The sequence below is a fragment of the Pristiophorus japonicus genome, chromosome 13, assembly GCF_044704955.1.
Source record: "Pristiophorus japonicus isolate sPriJap1 chromosome 13, sPriJap1.hap1, whole genome shotgun sequence".
Taxonomy (NCBI): Eukaryota; Metazoa; Chordata; class Chondrichthyes; family Pristiophoridae; genus Pristiophorus; species Pristiophorus japonicus.
Window position 1 is genome coordinate 163,922,067 of NC_091989.1, and position 19,787 is coordinate 163,941,853.

Consider the following 19,787-nt stretch of genomic DNA (forward strand, 5'->3'; position numbering starts at 1 on the left):
CTCTGGCAAAATATTTATTTTAAAATAGAATCAAATCCAACTGTAAATAAAGCATTCCCGATCTCTGACAATGAGATCTGACTTTAGTCTAATGTGTCGACAACATTGGTTCATTTGTTGCATTTGTACATTTGTGTTCGAATATTGCAGTTCAATATAAACAGGAATTCCTATACACTGTGGTTCTCTGGTTGCAATGGTTGGTGACTATTTTCCTCTGTTCCTTTTGTTTTAAAGCATTTACAATTTATCTAGACTACCAACCAAAGTAAATCTTTACAGCTGCGCTCACAATGCTGTGAAGAGATTAATTTTCACTGCAGCATTGGTTTTAGGACAACTTCAGACACTGGGACATTTTAGATCATCTTCCTGTGTCCTTCACCCAATGATCACTCTAAACATTTGAATCTAACTAGTGATTGTGGCCAGGCTGTTCAACATTCTGGACCATCACAGTCAACCATGATTTGTCCTTGCCTAATACCCACACACACACACTCTCCAGCATTTGCCACTGGAATCCTGACTGATTTCCCCATTTTCTTGTGTTGAGGCCAACTGATCGCAAGATTATATGATAGTTACAGATTAGGAAGACATTTTGGCCCATCCAAATTTCTTCCATCTAAAAATATTCCAACGTCCCCCATCGCAGCATGCAATTATTTCTTAAATAGTTCCAGGATTTTCATCTCCATTATTCTTTCTGGAAGTGTAGTCCATACATTGATTATTCCAATTAAATATTGGGAAGTCCAAAGCCATTGTTTTCGGTCCCCGCCATTAACTCCGTTCCCTAGCCACTGACTCCATCCCTCTCCCTAAAATCTGTCGAAGGCTGAACCAGACTGTTCACAACCTTGGTGTCATATTTGAGCCTGAAATGAGCTTCCGACCACATATCCACGTCATAACTAAGACCGCCTATTTCCATTGCCATAACATCGCCTGTCTCTGCCTTTGCCTCAGCTCATCCGCTGCTGAAACCCTCATCCATGCCTTTGTTACCTCTAGACTTGACTATTCTAACCCATTGTCCTAACTCGCACCAAGTCCCATTCATCCATCACCCCCTGTGCTCGCTGAATTGCATTGGCTCCAGTTTAAGCAACGCCTCGATTTCAAAATTCTCATCCTTATTTTCAAATCCCTCCATGGTCTCGCCCCTCCCTATTTCTGTAATCTAGTCCAGCCCCACAACACCACCACAAGTAGTAATGGGATTAATACTTGTTACATGCACTTTGTGGAACAGGGTGAAGTAAAATAATGAATAGATTTGTGGAAGATAGATTGATTAATATGTGTAAAATATGTCACAGATATGATCATAAGGTATTCATTTTCTTATGAATGGAACAAAAACTGATTTGAGCTCTGTTTTAACAGGAGGAAAATCGAAATGAGATGGAGAGGAAGCAGCAGATTGCCAAAGAGTTATCTGATTTAGTTGTATACTGCAGACCAGCAAAGTCGAAAGAATTTTTTCCGAATGGTAATTTTTTTTCCACACTGAAAAGTAGCAATTGGCCAGCACTATTTGGTGGATTTCTGACACCGATGTCTCATTTTCCCATTTATGCAGAGACATAACTGTTCCTCCCGTCAGAATCATTTAACTGATATTTTCCATTATCCGTACCAACACAGCAGTCATAACGTTGGTTAATTTATACAGCAAATGCTATAATGATTCTTATCATTAAATCATTCATGAGTAGGTAGTGAAGTAATGCTGAGTGTTACTGCATTAGTTGTCTGTGCCCTGGAGTGGGAATGGATGCATGTTCAAGTCCCACTCTGCTCAGTTTCTGAAAAAAGCTCTCTTGAGTAGGGAGATGTTGAACAAAGGTTTCCTGCAGGGAGAGAAACAAAACACAATGGGAGAGCAACACCTAACTGGCTACACAGAGTGTAGGTTGCATGGGAGCAAGATCATGATAATTACTGATTAGAAAAGCCATTCAACCCACCTTTGTTCAGGGAAATCTTAATGCTTCCTCTGTCATAGTAGCATCTATTTGTTTCTTAAATGATTCTGAGGATTTTGCCTCCACTGCAACATCTGGATGTTTATTGCACAAGTTGGTCACTCTTGTATACACTATCAGTCATAAAATTATTTTTACTTACCCATGTTGCTTAGTTCTACTTCCACAGTTAAATTTAAAGTAATATTCCAGGTTAACTTTTTCTATACCCTTAACAATCTTATATACATCTATCCTATGACTTCCTAGATGCCTCCTGTCTACGCTGAGAAGCTTATGCTTCTCTGGTCCTTCCTCATCACTCAGACTCCTGACATTAGAGATCAGCTTTATGGCTCTTCTCTGCACTGCTTCCAGGACTTGACTGTCTCTTACTTTTTGGCGACCAGGACTGGGCGCAGTATACAAGGTGTGGAGGGACCAGAGTGCTGTAACGATATATCATTACCTCCTCTGACCCATATTCTGTTGGTTTGGCTTTGTGGTATAGCATCCTATTGGCCTTGTTCATTGTTGCTGTGCGCTGGTTGAGCATGTTTCGCATCAAATCTGTAAGACTCCTAGGTTTCTTTCAGCCTCATCCTTAGCTATTTCAGCATCATTCATAGAGTTTGCATGTTGTCTATTTTTCATTTCTATGTAGCACTTTACACTTTTCTGCATTAAATTTCATCTGTCATGATTTTGCCCTCTTATATATTTTGCCCAGCTCATTACCCGGAACTTACAACTTCAGCGGGGATGTAAAACAGGCGCTATCGGTTTGGCTGCACGTTATACACCCCGCTCGATTTTCCATTGGTAACGCCTGTTTTACGTCTCTGCCAAAGTGGAAAGTTCCGCCTATCCTGTAACTTGTGCACTTGCCCTTTAACTGTAGAGGTGTTAAGAAATGACGAGGAGAAAGGGGAAAATTTAGCAATTACTCACAAATACAATCTGTTCTTTTTAGTTAGAGATGTCACAGATTACAAGGAAATCAGATCATTTGCAGAAAACAAGGCAGAGCACATCCTCAAACAAAAGTCAAAAGAGTTTCGAGAATACAACCGCAAGCAACTCTCCAGAATCTACCCCAAAGGCCAACGCATCGATTCTTCCAACTATGACCCAGTTGTGCTGTGGCAACATGGATCCCAAATGGCAGCTCTAAATTTTCAAACACCAGGTGAATTATATTTTTCATAGTGATTCACTTGAATACTTGATTTGTTTTGATCCAAAGGGTTATGACATTAAAACAACAAGGGCTGGATTTTCGATTTGTTGCTGCCTCGGTTTTCGCGACGGAGGAGCGGTAATGGCGGTGTAAAGCATTTCCGAATGGACGGCCAGCTTCCAGAGCCCCGCCGGGACATTCGGTGCCGGGTTTGCAGGAGCCCAGAGCATTACCACCCAGGAGGGGTGAGCCGAGCCGGTGTACAACACCCCTGGTTGTGACACCAGCTCGGAATTTAAAACTCGCCCGATCCGTAGCGCCCTGCAGCGTGCCCTAGTGGGACCACCTGTGAAAGCCGGCGGTCTCAGCTGTAGCGGCCGCAGTGAGGGAAGGAATATCTACCTGAGGTACGTTGTTATTTATTTTTTTTATTTTTGCGATTCATACGGATGTGGCGTCAGTAAAGTACTGGGAATGTTTTTGGTGTTTTTTTTTTCCAGATTTTCTTTTTTCATGGAAGCCTCTCTTAGGGCGCACCAAGACTGGCTGTGTACCTTGGGATTTTCATTTGCTCAGCTGGCCTAGAGCCCTAAAAGAGGCCTCCCTTAACGCTCCGCTCCACACTCGGGGCCCAGCTGGTAAATTTTGCGGCGGGAGACGCAAACCATTTCCCGGCGCAAAACTTACCGCTCCGCCCGAGATAACGCCGATACAGAGCCGCGACCGAATTTCCACCCCGTAGTGTGTTAGCAAAAAGAACCATGTTGGTTATCCTTTATAGAGAAATTCTAAATGTGTACAAGGAATGAGCTGCAATTTCCTCGATCCGACATGCCGAAATTGACGCTGGTTTCTACGCCGATCTTGTCGACAGCAACATACGCCGAAATTTGCTGAAAATCTCATTAGCACACTCCAGATTGGAAAAATCTGGCGTTAAACAAGCGGCCATCAGCGTAAACAATTTGGGCTTGAGGAAAGCACTAACATATGCTAACTTTCTTCTTTATAGAAGCACCGACATTTGATAACTTTCTTCTTTATAGAAAGAAAGAACTTGCATTTGTGAAGCATCTTTCATGATCTCAGGACATCCCAAAGTTCCTTACAGCCAATTAAGTACTTTTTTGAAGTGTAGTCACTGTTGTAATGATTATTATTGATGTTATGAAAATTGAAGTTTGAAGCCATCAATCCATCATTTATGCACATGAAGCACATGTTCAAGAAAATACAATCCTGGAAGCTTTTCTCTTTTTAACAGATTCTATTCGCATAAATAAGCATTCAACGATATAGGAAATACAGAGCAGGTCTCAATAAAGAGATTTTTTTAAACATTCTCTGGTACACACCAGGAATAGTGATTTTGGGTCCTCCAGTACCTAAAATTTTGGGTCAACAATTTACGCGTATTCAAAACAGGCGGAAATGCAGAGAATTTTCATTCTCCAGTGTTTTGAATGGGGCCGTGGCTATGTTAATAAGGTAAGTAGGGTTTTGTCAGACAGATCTTGGCAGCGGCTGCTGCAAATGATCCAGAAAATTGATGCGTAGTGATATTCTAGCATAAAACCAGTGTAAATTGCTTAGGAGAGAATTTCCTCAGGAAAATAACAACACAATGTGGCTCTTAAGCTGCTGTTGCACCAAAAATGATGAGAAAATGTGTTAAAAATGTCACTTTGAAAAGTGAAAATTTCCCCCCCCCCCCCATAATTTTATTTGAATGAAATTAAGAACATAAGAATTAATAGCAGGAGTAGGCCCCTCAAGCCTGCTCTGCCATTCAATAAGATTATGGCTGATCTTCTACATCAACTCCACTTTCCCACCCTATCCCCAAATCCCTTGATTCCCCTAGTGTTCAAGAATCTATCGATCTCAGTCTTAAATTGATTGATTGATTGACTCAGATTGTTTGAATAAACACCTGCTGCGAATTGACTAAAGGTTGGAATTTTAAAAATAATTAACAGTAGGATATGCAAGAGAAATTAGAGGGCATCAAGAGTTAGAAATACCTCATAATTCACAGGTAAGATAAGCTGTGTATTTTGCCGTTCCACATTACATTTTATATGCCACAAAAATTAAGTGTCTTCCAGTGGTATTTAATTACCAGAAAGTGTTATGTCTTTGCACACAACAACCTCTAGATGGAGCCACTGCTCTGACATAAAATTGTTGGCAAGATATTTACTGTATGGCTGTATATCATTTTACAAGGAATAGGGATAACCTTACAAACTTGTGGTGCTAGACCCAGGATACACACACACTACTCTTCTTAATTTGAAGTTGCTTAATGTGAATTATCTATAAATTCTAATTCAAATCATGCAAATAAAAGTTCCCATGCTGTTTTGTTCAAATTGCTTAATTTGTACTGCTGGATCCTAGAATTATACAGTCCAGAAGGAGGCCGTTCAACCCATTGTGCCTGTACCGGCTCTTTGAACGAGCTGTCCAATTAGTCCCGCTCCCTTGCTCTTTCCCCATAACCCTGTAAATTATTCCTTTGAAGCAAAATACTTTGAATTACAAGAATAGACAGTGTATGCGTGAGTGAGAATAAGAGCAAGTTTTCATGAGAAATAATATAGGTAGCATCATCATCATAGGCAGTTCCTTGGAATCGAGGAAGACTTGCTTCCACTCCTAAAGTGAGTCCTTTGGTAGCTGAACAGTCCAATACGAGAGCCACAGACCCTGTCACAGGTGGGACAGACATTTGTCGGGGGAAGGGGGGGTGGGGGGTGGGACTGATTTGCCGCACGCTCCTTCCGCTGCCCACACCTGACCTCATCATGCTCGTGCCATTGAGATTCAAAGAGCTCAACGCCCTCCCGGATGCACTTTCTCCACCTAGGGCGGTCTTCGGCCAGGGACTCCCGGGTGTCAGTGGTGATGCCGCACTTTACCAGGGAGGCTTTGAGGGTGTCCAAATAAATAAATAAATTACAATGGATGCAAGGCAGAGAATCAAACTGAGGTTTCTGAGAGGATATAAACGTATTTTTCAGCGTATTTGGAAACAAAAGATTATCGGTTAAGAACATAAGTTCTGTTGAGCTTGGGAAATGTCTGGGGAATGTCAGTTCTGCAGTGCATCACCTTCCTGTTCCGTAAAGTGAATTGCAATGTTTAGCTTCAGATCCTGGATTTTTCTTTTATCTTGGGGATGGGGAGAAATTTTAATCTTCCGTTTTAAGATATTTTGCTTGATTAATCAACGCCATCATGATATTGAAGGAAAGTACAAATTAGAGGTGACTTATGAGATTGATGGAGTGAAATGACTTTCCTCATTCCATGTTTTGTTATGTGCTTTTACACCGATTTTATATACCTGTGGCTAGGACATGAGTGTTTGGGATGTTGAGAATCTACAAGCTTTGTGCCCAATATCTGAGAGAGGGCAGGGACTGTATGCACCGTTTTCAGGGGTTTGGTGTCGTCATTGTACCTAACGCTGTCCTTCAACAAACCGTTCCAAATCTTGTTACAGATAAATCAATGCAGTTGAATCAATCTTTGTTTTCTATGAATGGACGAACTGGTTTTCTGCTGCAGCCTGAATCTCTGAGGAGTGATAATTCAATTCAGCACCGACCATATTCCGTCAAAATAAAAGTAAGGACATTGATTCCACATTTGGTAGTATTGTGTCATTCTCTTTTCAATAATCATATTGAAATATATTCATAGAATAAAACATCGAGACGGAGAGATTATTTTAGAACTAGGGTGGTCAATCATCCACTTTTACTAGTGACCGCCTTGTTATTTTGGTCATTGAAAATAGGACACCAAAAACCTATTTCTTATAACATAACATAAGAAGATAAGAATTAGGAACAGGAGTAGGCCATCTAGCCTCTCGAGCCTGCTCCGCCATTCAACAAGATCATGGCTGATCTGGCCGTGGACTCAGCTCCACTTACCCGCCCGCTCCCCATAACCCTTAATTCCCTTATTGGTTAAAAATCTATCTATGGCATTTTTAAAGTCACTCCGGTAGATTTTAACATTTGGGCATGAAATTATTCTGTAAACTTGCAATGTATTTGCTTCAAGGGTTCTTTGCTTAAGAATTCATTGCAACACATTGCCATTAAGAATGGTTTATTAACAAAGGTTTAACAATCTCATAGTTCATCCACCAACCACCTGCCTCATCGTGGATTCCCTGAACCCAACTGGCTGGGATTTTTGTGAGTCTTGTGAACATCACGTGACTGGCTAAGCCACTCACAACTCAACAACTCCACAACTCTTTTGGAGTAAACAATATTAAACATTAAATCGTGCCCACCCCCCCCCCCCCCCCCCCCCCCGATCTGGGGGACACTCCAAACATTTCCCAAGGCCCTTTTTTATTGTTTTTTTTGTGTTTATTTTGGGGCTCTAAAACCATAATTTACAAGTGCCCCCTATAAAAGGGGATCAACAGGTGCATACATTACAAAACTGAATAAAATCTGTGACTTTTTACCACATTTATATGTCTACCTCAGACATCACACTCCAGATACCACACTTTGTTGTAAATGCTAAACAATCTTAAAGTGGTGGGTGCTTTTGAACAATAGCTTCAAGCTGATGAGCATGTTTTTCAAGATGCTGAAATCGCTGACCAAACAATAATCACATTATGATTGCCCTGCGATTTTGTTTACTGAACAATTGGCCTGTGCGGGCCACCGCTCTACCTTACGACAACAACTTGCGTTTATATAATGCATTTAACATAGTAAAATGTCCCAAGACCCTTCACAGTTGTGTTATCAGATAAACCAATTGACACCAAGCCAATGAAGGAAATATTTAGTTTATTATTACCACAATAATACATTGTGCACTGTTACACACTTTGTAACATTCCAATCCTTAGAAACATTGCATGAGCAATGCCATGGAAGGTTTACTAGTGCTATACTTAGAACCTTTCTTCCACCTATTTAAAATTCAGACACACGTTGTTAAGCAAATGGTGGAGTGCTTCAGGGTGATATCACAAGGTTTACGAATGGTTCACTTATGCCACAACTAACAGTCTGCAGTGATAATTTCAACCTCATCAATACCACCTGACTCTAATTGCAATTCTCCTGCTCCGGAGAGAGCTCTGCATGTGCCAGCTTACAGGCATGTGCAGTTCCTCCCCGACTCCAGAGTTATATTGCAACATTTGCGCTGCGCACATTGGAAGCTGCTTTTCAGCGATGTCAAAGCAAATCTTAAGAAGTTACATGACGTTAGTTAAAGTTACAAATTGTGACATGTATTTAAGTGAAACTGTATCACTGTTGAAGATATTCACTGTAGTCATTGTGCTCCCATCACAAGGGATAAAGGTCATGGGTTGGTTGTCCAAGTAATTCTCAGCAATGCACTGTAAAGTAGTTCTGCATCTTCATGGTGTATCCTATTTTATAATACTGTTGATTAGATATCAGGATTTCTTATAATATGTTTATTGTTCCATTATCTTTGCAGCTTCTTGGTGCCCGACATCTACCCAAACCTGGCAGGAGTATAGTCTGCCCTTTCGTAGAAATAGAACTGTGTGGCCCTGAGAATGAAAACAAGAAGTTCAAGACAGTAGTGATAAGTGAGTGCATGTGTGGGAGCGCATGTATGAGTGCGCGTGTGTGAGTACATGCGTGGGAGTGCGTGTGCGGGCGGGTGTGTGCGTGTGCGAGTGCGCGTTTGGGAGTGGGTGGGGGGTGCGTGTGCATGTGTGGGCGTGCGGGTGGGGGAGTGCGTGCGGGTGGGGGGTGTGTGTGCACATGTGGGAGCGGGTGGGGGGGGTGCGCATACGTGTGGGAGTGTGCGTGGGTGTGCGGGTGGGGGCTGCCTGTGCACGTGTGGGAGTGTATGTGGGTGTGCGGGTGGGGGTGGTGTGTGCACGTGTGGGAGTGTGTGTGGGTGCGCGGGTGGGGGATGTGTGCGCACATGTAGGAGTGCGTGTGGGTGTGCGGGTGGGGGGGTGCGCACACGTGTGCATGGGTGGGGTGGATGTGTGTTCACTCTGGAAAAACGTGTGTTGAAGTTTGGATAAAATGACTTCAGTAATGTGAAAAGTGTTCCTGATTGTTTTTTTTTTAAACGTGCTTAATTTACTCCAATCTCAGCAGAGGCTGATTCCCACCAGCAGTGGTAGCCTTCTAGTACTTTGTCCAATTGGCCGCCTTCATGTGTGTACCTGAACAATGAGTGTGAGCTGGCTATTCAACTGCGATGGCATAATGGGCGGTGCCATTGCTGAGCCCGAACCTACTCTCTCGCAATGTCCATATACGTGAACCTTCCAGCAGGAGTCACTAGATTGCAGCCTGGAGCAGGAACCTTCCCCCCTCCCCCCTCCCCCCTCCCCCCTCCCCCCTGTCCCTATCCCAGGAGTGCTTCTAATCGATTGCAGCACCCCTACAACTGCTGCTCGAACAGAGATCAGCTAGTTCAGCACAGACATCAAACCTGCTACATCACAGTGTCTTTACCAAATCGGTCACGATACCTTGTGGTATAGTTACATTAACAAATTACAAAAGGAAAACGGCAAACATGCAAATGCACAGCAGGTCAGTCAGAATCTGAATGAGCAAAATAGTTTAATCTTTTTGCTTTCAGGTTTTTACAGAGTTTGCAGAGCCGACATAATTGTATAAGTATCTTGTGATTTAAATATATGTGTATATATACACACTCTAATAGCAAGCAAAAGGCCGAGTTCTCAACAGCCTTGGTAAAAGGCAGAAGGTTAAACCAGTAGATAGCAAAGCTATGTCTTCTACAATGTAAAAAATGATTCTGTTTCAGTATTACAAGTTATTTGTGCTATATTTATATGCTTCTTAAAGAGCCAAAAGTATGAAAATTAATATGCTGCGATATATAAAATGAGGTAGGAATAATATAGAAGTTTTATATCTTGAAGAAAGTGTCTTGTGACTCTTAAGTGATTTAAATCATGTGTTTGTTTCTATTCCAGATGATAATGGCCTGAACCCAGTTTGGTCAGGAGGAGCTGAAGATGCCAATGAGGAATTTGTCATCCAAGATCCCTCTCTAGCTTTTCTCCGATTTGTTGTGTATGAAGAGGACATGTTCAGTGATCCTAACTTCTTAGCTCATGCCACTTTCCCCATCAAAGGAATCAAAACTGGTTAGTTTAACAGCTCAGAAACTTAGTGGAATTACATCTTGTATATCAGGTGGCATGACAGGCTTGAACCAGATACAACTAGGACAAAGACAGATATCTTGCTAAGTTGACCCTGCGAGCAAAAGAAAGCTTGGAAAATGTGTACTCAATTTCTAATAGGCAGGCCTGAGGTTTCCCCAGGCATGCTCTAGGGATCTTGATTTTTATCCAGGTTTAATTGTTAATTCTCTATTTTAATGAAAGGAAAGGGCTCCACAGACAACAAATTAAACCTAAGAATTTACTGCTGGTATTGGCTGTAAATGTTTTAGCCTTCAAAATGTGCCCTCCAGCTCTGACTCCTTGGCTTCTGTGGTGTCAGTGGGAGGGCACCTCATTTTCATGGAGACGGCAGGAACCCCCACCACTATAGACACATCTCAGGCAGCTACTGTTAATAAAGCAGGCGGGATCCTGGGATTCATAAATTGAGGCCGAGAGTAAAAAAGCAAGGAAGTTATGATGAACCTTTATAAAACACTGATTCAGCTTCAACTGGAGCATTATGTCCAATTCTGGGCATCGCACTTTAGGAAGTAGAGGGTGCAGAAAAGATTTATGAGAATGATTCGAGGGATGAGAGACTTCAGTTATGTGGATAGACTGAAGAAGCTGGGGTTATTCTCCTCCAAGAAGATTGAGAGGACATTTGATAGAGGTGTTCAAAATCATGAGGGGTCTGGACAGAGTAGATAGAGAGAAACTGTTCCCATTAGCGGCAAGGTCGAGAACCAGAGAACACAGATGTAAGGTGATTGGCAGAAGAACCAAAGGCGACATGAGAAAAAATTGTTTTACACAATGAGTGGTTAGGATCTGGAATGCACTGCCTGAAAGGGTGGTGGAGGCAGATTCAATCACGGCTTTCAAAAGGGAATTGGATAAATACCTGAAGAAAAAAAAAATCAGGACTACGGGGAAAGGGCGGGGAGTGGGACTAGCTGAAGTGCTCATGCATAGAGCCGGCACAAGCTCAATGAGCCAAATGGCCACCTTCTGTACTGTAACCATTCTATGATGCTATTTGCTCCACGCTGCCAGAAACTCTGACACCTGACCACCATCTAGGTGGGGTTCTCGGCCTCCCCACACACTCTCAGACTTGTGTATAAGGGCGATGATTCTTATATTTTTATATTTTTTTAAAACCTGCTTATTTTCAGAGGTCCAGTCCACTTGCCTGGGCTGATTATTTTGGAGTCTACATTTTGAAAATATGCCGATTTAAGCCATTAATTCAATGAAATCCACCCTTTATTTGAACTTCTCTTCTGGTCATACTCGCATTTGTGTTCAGTGTGGTATTGCTGAATTTTATAATGAATTTAAATAATTAAATTGTGAAGTTGTTTATTTGTCAGGAGTCCAAGTTATATTTAGATTTAGAACAACAATCTCTGAAATGTCTTGAGGGCAATGTGTGGCTGGAGTATCATTTGAAGTATAATTGTAATAATTGAGGCAGCTAAGATTCTGGTCAGTTGAAGTTTATGTACAACGTACACAATACTCATCAGTGAATACAGTAATGCTTTAAAGTGGTGGAGGTCTGGAACTCACTACCTGAAAGGGTGGTAGAGGCAGAAACCCTCACATTTAAACAGTACTTGGATATGCACTTGAAGTGCCGTAACCTACAAGGCTATGGACCAAGAGCTAGAAAGTGGGATTAGGCTGGATAGCTCTTTGTTGGCCGACACGGACACAATAGGCCGAACGGCCTCCTTCTGTGCTGTAAATTTCTATGATTGTATGAAGTTTCTAATGAGGAACAAATTTACATCTGATCTGGTTTTTAGTTGTCTATATGTGAATGAATGTTTGCAGCATTTCAATTTGATTCTGAAGATGTACAGATAAATCTTACCACTGCGTCTGGTATGATGAACATAAAGTCAATTCGGTGAGCAGAATCTTCCATTAATATAAAACGAGCTATGAACCATCTGCACATTTTTATAGCTAAATACAAATCTTCAATTGTTTATTGTACAGGAAAGGAAGATGAATCATATTAGTCTAGTCTTTAATGACGACTATTTATCTTTATTATATATATTCTAGTAATAAATGTAATTAACAGTCTCCATCACAGTGATTGTCACTCACCACAAAATCATGCTGCACATATCCTAATGTCTTCATTCCTTTACCACACCTGGAATCAGTAATTCACATTGGTACAATTGTGCTGTCTCTCTACTTTTCATTCATGTGCACCATCCCATGTCTCCTATGATCCATAACATGCATCTTTATGCGTGCTGTGAGTGGGAGAATGAATACGAGACCATAAGCCCGCATGCATTAACATCTCAAAACTATGAGAGGATTGTTGAGGCAGTCAACAGCACTATGGGATAACCAGCTAGCCATCGCCCCCAACCCCCCAAATCCATGGCTATCTCTGGAGAGATGTGTGCATGTGTCATTTCCCCCCACAATAATATAAAAAAAATATTTTTAGAAGTTCTATTTCAAATTCACAAAATCTTCACTTTTATAAAATGTCATATGGAAATACATATTAGAATTGTTAGAATATAAAGCAGGATGAGGTTTTACTCCCATTGCACACACCAACACTCACCTGATTTTGTTTTCAAAGGGTTTTGGTGCAAACTCAGTTTGTCAGTGTAATTGAATTGCTTGTGCTGTCTAATGTTTGGAGTTTGAATATTTAGTAAATGCTTATTCATATTTTTTCCAGGATACAGATCTGTTCCTCTTAAAAATGGTTACAATGAAGATATTGAATTAGCAGCTCTTCTTATCCAGTGTGAAGTGAACCAATTAGGGGTAAGTAATGTCTATTTTTATAACTCTAATTATATGCTTAATGAAAGTTAACTTTTAACCTGTTGCTTCAAGTATTTATTGATGAGAACATGAATACATTTCTGCATTTTCCAGGTAAGCAGATAAGGGAAAGAATTTACGTAGCACCTTTCACGACCTCTGCACATTCCAAAGCATTTCAAAGTCAATGAAGTACTTTTGAAGTGTAGTCACTGTTGCAATGTAGGGAAACGAAAGGATGTGAAAGAGACGGAGGGTAGATTTTCATCTTAACCGCCTGTGGATGCAGATCGCACATGCTGAACAGAATGCCTAATTTTTCATTGCATTCATTTCAATGGAATAAAAATCTAGTTGGACTTTGTAGGGGCCTACAATTTCTCCCCACTAAATTACTATTCAGGATGTGAAGACAGAAATCTACCCCAGAGTGATCCATATTCAAAAAAGATGAAGTTCTGTTGCACTTTTCAAAGATTCTCGGATCTAAAAAAATGGCCTGGATTTTGTAGTGGTAATGACAATGAAAGTGTCAGTATTCGTCATCATTACCGCTCTGAAACTGACCGTAACTTCAGGATTTAGCTCATGCGCAGATAAATACAGAAAAATGAAGTTGCGGTCAGTCATTCCCTGCTCCACCGCAGATTGCGCTGTGAAACTCCCCAAGCCGGCATTCACTGAAATCACTTGAACTGATGAAAATGTAACCTTTTTCACTCTAATATCGCTGTTACAAACCATATAAAATGTTAAGTCTTGTTTAATGAGGTGTAACTGGGTTTTTAACAGTGTTCTGAGTAATAACTACTGCTGAACAACTGTTCTGGCCCTGAACAATTAATTTTATATTTGCGGAATGTCAAATTTCTCCATTATGATAAAAACAATTAGATTTTTACAGTAATTGTTTTTTTTCTATATTTCATGACTTTAATGATATTTTAGCTTTTGCCTCAACCCCATGTGTATGTTGTACCAATCTTTATTTCACTTTCTGTAAAAAAAAAAAAAAATTGAATGATAAAAGCTGCTTTTTATTTCTTGGCTTGCTGCCTGTCAGAATTATTCAATGTGATTGGCTGCTTAGCTAGCTTGATGAAAGACATCACTGCTGCTGGATGCTTGAGATCCTGCTATAGACAGGGCTAGAATCAAATTAATGTCTATAAAGCTAACATTTCTTCCAGAGATCGCAAGATCTTTTTGGGCAGATTTCTTCGAGGTCAGTGGCAAGCATCGTTGCTGCCCACTGACTGCAAATTCTGGGCCCCGATAACTAATATAGACTCGAAAAAAGAGTAACCAATAGACAAAACCATGAATGAGCGTAAGGAGCTCTTCAGCGACAGTGGAAAGATAACCATTAAGTTATTGAACATGCTCATTAATATCTTTACTACTGTTTTTATCTGAATCAGCCTGATAGTACTCCATGGTTTCAGTATATTGCATACTATTCTGAAATTTTACTTGCCTGAACAGTTAAAATGTTTTTATTATAATCTGACACCCTATAACCATTTACCCATATCCGATTGAAATAAGTGTGATTACCTAGTCAGTTCGGGGCTTCTGCATTGTTTCATAACTCCATGTCTTGTGGATCTACCACAAGGAGCAATGTGCTAATAGAAATTACTATTAGTAACAGCACTAAACAAACGCTAAATGCTATTGTATGACATTCCTTTGTTCACTATTTTAATGCAGGCATTATTTGAAATGGACCCACTAAAATAGTGGACAGAGAAATTTATTTGTCCACTAATATTGCCAGAAGTTGAGGTAAACTAGTCGATTTAGAGCAAAATTGTTCAGATTCTGGGATCCACATACCTAAATTGTCCTTTTCAGTTGTTTTTTTTCTTTGAGAATTTCTCATTCCTGTTTTATACTATTTTCCACTTTATCAATACTTACTGCTGTATCTTTGTGTTGTGTCATATTGTCTTTAACTGAGAAGAATAGTAGTCACATAAATAAAATCTAATTGTTTATAAAAAATATAGAAACATTATTACATGTACATTAAGAAACATTCAGGATTCAATAAGAAACTTCTAATAGCCACTAAGCATGCCTGTGAAATGGTTTATAGCGTCCATTGTACAAGCAGGCCAGGAGCAACCCAGTAGAAAAATAGGTAATTGAATTAATTACAGTAGTAGAAGAATACAAATAAGAGATAACATTTTAATAGGTCAGAATTCATATTCCAAAGCTGTCAAAATAAAACCTTGATGTGTTTTATTATTTGCCTACATTTGCCTCCTGCCTTATTGGTTGAGTGAAACAACCACAGCAAATTTAGCTCAAGAAAGTGGATTATACTCTTAATTTAGCAACAGATCACACTTCAGCCTGATGTGAATTAAGGAGTTTGTAAAGTGGAGACCATTTCTCCCTCCAGAGAAACAGCACTGTTGGGAATTGATGCACCTGAAAGGCCACATTCTACTAAGATACAGATTTAGACCAATGGGATATGCTTTATTTATGTTATTCTGCTGTCCCACAACCACATCCTTGAAAAATTACCATATGACTTTTAGCTGGATTAGACTAATTTTGCATTAAAAAAACATTTGATTTCATCATTACAGGAAGGTGAAGAGGAACTTTACTCCTCGCGTCAGCAGTTACGGCAGCGACCGGTTGAAGGGTTATACGATACCACCCCAATTAGACAACGGACTTTAGATGGATTATACAATAGCAGTGCACCCCGGCACCGAGGTGACCCATTGTTATATGACTCCTCCACATTGCAAGCCGGCAGGAGCGGAGGCCAGAGGGAGCAGCTGCCAGAAGTCCCAAAGCGGAGGCATGTATATGAAATCTATAATCCTTCAAAGTCTCTGGGAAGCTAAATGAAAGGGTGATTGTAGATATCGCACAGATGTCAAATGGTGTTGTGGGAGGTTTGGCAGCTTTACCGCCCCATTAGCCCCAGCATTATTTTGAAAAGGGTCTACCACTGTGCACCGAAAGCATATGCCTGTTCCAGGTGGAAGACCTCTTTTAATATCTCAGGGCCCGGATTGCCATTTTATGTTGGGACTGGTGCCCTGTTTGCTCCGATCAGTTGCATGGGCGATAGAGCTGAAGAGGCCCAGCAAATGTAAGTTTGAAATTCTTTTTGTGGTGCTCAGAGGAAAAGGAGTGCCCCACAAACATAATCTGGCCCACAGCCACCTCTGAATGCCCACTCCGCAATTGTAATCCGTCCCCCCCACGCACTTACCTTGCTGTTGGCCAGGACAGGCCGATATTGGTGCCAGTTTGGCATCCCGTCCCCTTGATGCAAAAGAGGCTGAGGTCTCAAAAGTGCAGCCACCTCATTGCCGCGGTTACGGGTGACTGTCCGGCGGCGCGCTCTGCTGATCGGGTGCCTAAATGTCGAAACCAACCTCGTTGCCTTTGTCAATCTACTACCACCTCAGGTCTAATTTGCACCTACCAAACACGAAACCTCCTTAATTGATGTAATGATGGAATAAGCTACTGCTTATATCTACATGGGCATATAAGGATTGTCCAATCCACATGATAAAAAACCCAACAAAGTTGGAAGACAGATGTAGAGTGGGTAGATTTAGAACTGTAAACTTGCCTTTGAACAACATCCGACTTGTGCAGAGCAGCATTAGAGTGGAAATACATTACAGAGCAGCTGGCTGTTCTGATCAACCTTTCTTACTAGCAGGTAAACAGAAACAACACTGGGAGCTGCTGCAACCTTTAGGCCAGTAGGGCATAGGCATGTGAAATTGTACTTATGGCTCATCTAACGATTTAGTTTAAATGCTACTAAATAACTGTAGGGCAAAACACTTTTCTGTGAATTGTCATTTATAAATTTTACATTAACTTCAGTTATATTATAAATAAAAATATGAATATACAATTACGTGTCTAATATATACTGCTGGCTTTGTCTACATGTAATTTTAATTTAATACCTTCTTGGATTTCACCCTGTATATTTCCTCCTGTATGTCGATCGTAAATGCAATTGAAGATTGAGAAATATCAGGGTCAGTTTTATCCTATGTTTCTCGATATTACTATTTTCATTTATATGCAAAGTGCAATTATATCAAAGCAAATAGCTGGCCAATCTGTTGGCTACTAAAAGTATTATCATGCTCCCAAATGGAAAGGCTTTGGGCACTCTAAATGCCGAATATAGTCTTCTCGTAAATCTTTTATCAGCCTCAACTTGTTCCATACAAGTTATCTACATACGGTCTGTATCACTATAATGGGATTTCACTGCACCCACACACAGCACACTGTTTTGTGATGCAGTAAGGTTAGTCATTCAGATGAGAGAAAATCATAGAGCACAGGTGGCTATTCAGCCCATTGTACTGTGCAGGCTCTCTGAATGAGCTACCAATTAGTCCCACTATCCTGCTCTTTCCTCGCAACTCTGCAATGTTTTCCCCTTTAAGTAGAGATCCAATTCCCTTTTGAAAGTTACTTTTGAATTTGCTTCCACTACCGTTTCTGGCAATCCATTCCAGACCATAATAACTCACTAAGTAAATACATTTCTCCTCATTTGCTCACTGGCTATTTTGCCAATTATTTTAAATCTGTGCCCTCTGGTTACCAACCCTCCTGCCAGTGCAAACAATTTCTCCCTATCTACTATATCGAAACACCTCATAATTTTGAACGGCTCCATTAAATCTTCCTTTAACTTTCTCTGCTTGCGGGAGAACGATCCCAGCTTCTCTTGGCTCATCATCCCTAAAACAAAACACACTGGTGTCTTTTTTGGAGTGCAAAACTGTCACATTGGGAATTTTGAAATAATGTTATGTTTGATTTTTGCTAGACTTTTACGATAATGAGTTATCAAAGCTCAAGTTGAATAATTAATAAAACGATTTTCTGCTATTTTCCTTTTTCAGAGGTAAAGACAAGGAAAAGAAACTTGGTAACTGCAGCAAATTTTATACATAAAAAAGACTGCCTTTGCCATCCATCCATGATGCCAACATGAACATCATATTGTGAATCAAAAATGATGATTACTGTAAAGTAAGGGATCAGCAAATTTTGGAATCAATGTTTAATAACAGACCAATACATTTAGTGAATTTATTGCACTATACCTAGTTATTATTTTTGTCAGGTAATTAGGATCATGAATTATAGTGAAAAACATTGACTATCTTCCCACTTGCATAAAGCACTTTCTTTTTCTCACCTGATTAAATGGCCTATTGACCCCAAAGGCTTTCAAGGAAATCTGTAATCCAACAGTCAATCAATTAAAAGATATCACAGTCAATGTTAAGAAAAAGCTCATGGGATTTTGTGTAACTGTAGAATCAAATAGAGTGCAACTCTATCCCCCTCGTGAAATGTCATTTGTTTCCTTCAGGTCAATGTGAAGTTGAGTTGATTTATCAAATTTGAACTCTGGTAACAATAAATAAAAAGACAGAACCCAAGACTTCAAAGTTATTGCTGATTACTCATTAAAGCAAAATTAAGTAAAATATTTTACTGAGATCTGAATAGATGTGAAGGATTGAGACTGACTTAATACATCATGTGTTGAGTAGCAAGTTCACACAAAATTGAAAATGCCTTACTGTTAGGGTTGCCATCTTTTGCCAATTCCAAAACTGGAGGGGGAGCAATGGAGCAAGATAGAGGAGGGACATGATGTGGGGTCATGACCCAAGTTCAAATATTGGCACCTAATGAAAATTCATTGAAAGACTTAATAACTGTTGCCATCATATGATGCAGAAAAAATTGACCTTTGGTGCCTTGTTTTACGTCAGAAGCATTCGGAAGAGAAAAAGGAATGCCCAGTACAAAACCAGAGAAGTGGCAACCCTGCCAACTGCTAAATTACAACACTGCAACATACTAAAAGCTCAGTCAGTTCACGATTCCATCAATGTAGGAAATAGACTACAATCCCGTAAGACATCATTTATCTTCAAGATTATGATTAGCATCTCAGTTATTTCCAAGAAGTGCATTACATGGCTTAGGAATTAATTCTTTATTAAACTGATACAGTAGCATCATAGGATCGAGATGGAAATTCAAAGTACACAGCATATTGTGTAGTTTACACCAGCCATATCAAAAGTTCAATGTTTCAGGTAAACAGAGTCAAGAAAGCCAACTGCCTTTTTGTATTTACAAGCCTGCATGTACATATTAGTTTATAGCACCGTGCTGAATCCTAAGAGAATTGTTTTTCCTATTACAATGAAGCATTTTAAAAAGGAAGGTTTTTTTTCTATTTGCGAGGCTCAATTTATGTGGCCATGCAAAACTTCAATTTCCTCTTGCCAGCAACATTACTCTCCAGTATAAATGTACTTTGAATTGCCTGCATGTTTATTTTGTGCAGTTGACCTCTGGTGGAATAAGGCACACAGATTATCCACCATAAAGAGGATTTTGGTTAATTTATTCAACTTCAAAAATATTAAATATTTTCTTCCTTTGCCTAATGCTAAAATGTTTTGTTCACTTAATATGGTCCGTTTGTGGCGCGGCTTATGATATATGTTCTGATAAACGTTGTGATAATTTCTCTCCGAATGGTATTATATGTCTATTTTGGAACTAGTCCTGCCAT

At 40.1% G+C, this 19,787-nt stretch overlaps 1 protein-coding gene across 1 annotated transcript in view; it reads left to right on the forward strand.

Moving 5' to 3' along the window:
• plcg2 (phospholipase C, gamma 2) overlaps nucleotides 1-18,967 on the forward strand; it is a 219,184-nt gene extending 200,217 nt beyond the window's left edge. The window contains exons 25-32 of the mRNA XM_070897010.1: nucleotides 1,393-1,498; nucleotides 2,947-3,162; nucleotides 6,665-6,789; nucleotides 8,656-8,770; nucleotides 10,151-10,324; nucleotides 13,074-13,162; nucleotides 15,769-15,989; nucleotides 18,088-18,967. Coding sequence (XP_070753111.1) covers nucleotides 1,393-1,498; nucleotides 2,947-3,162; nucleotides 6,665-6,789; nucleotides 8,656-8,770; nucleotides 10,151-10,324; nucleotides 13,074-13,162; nucleotides 15,769-15,989; nucleotides 18,088-18,139 — 1,098 coding nt within the window. The 3' untranslated portion in view covers nucleotides 18,140-18,967. The remainder of the gene's footprint in view (nucleotides 1-1,392; nucleotides 1,499-2,946; nucleotides 3,163-6,664; nucleotides 6,790-8,655; nucleotides 8,771-10,150; nucleotides 10,325-13,073; nucleotides 13,163-15,768; nucleotides 15,990-18,087) is intronic.
• The last annotated feature ends 820 nt before the right edge of the window (nucleotides 18,968-19,787 follow it).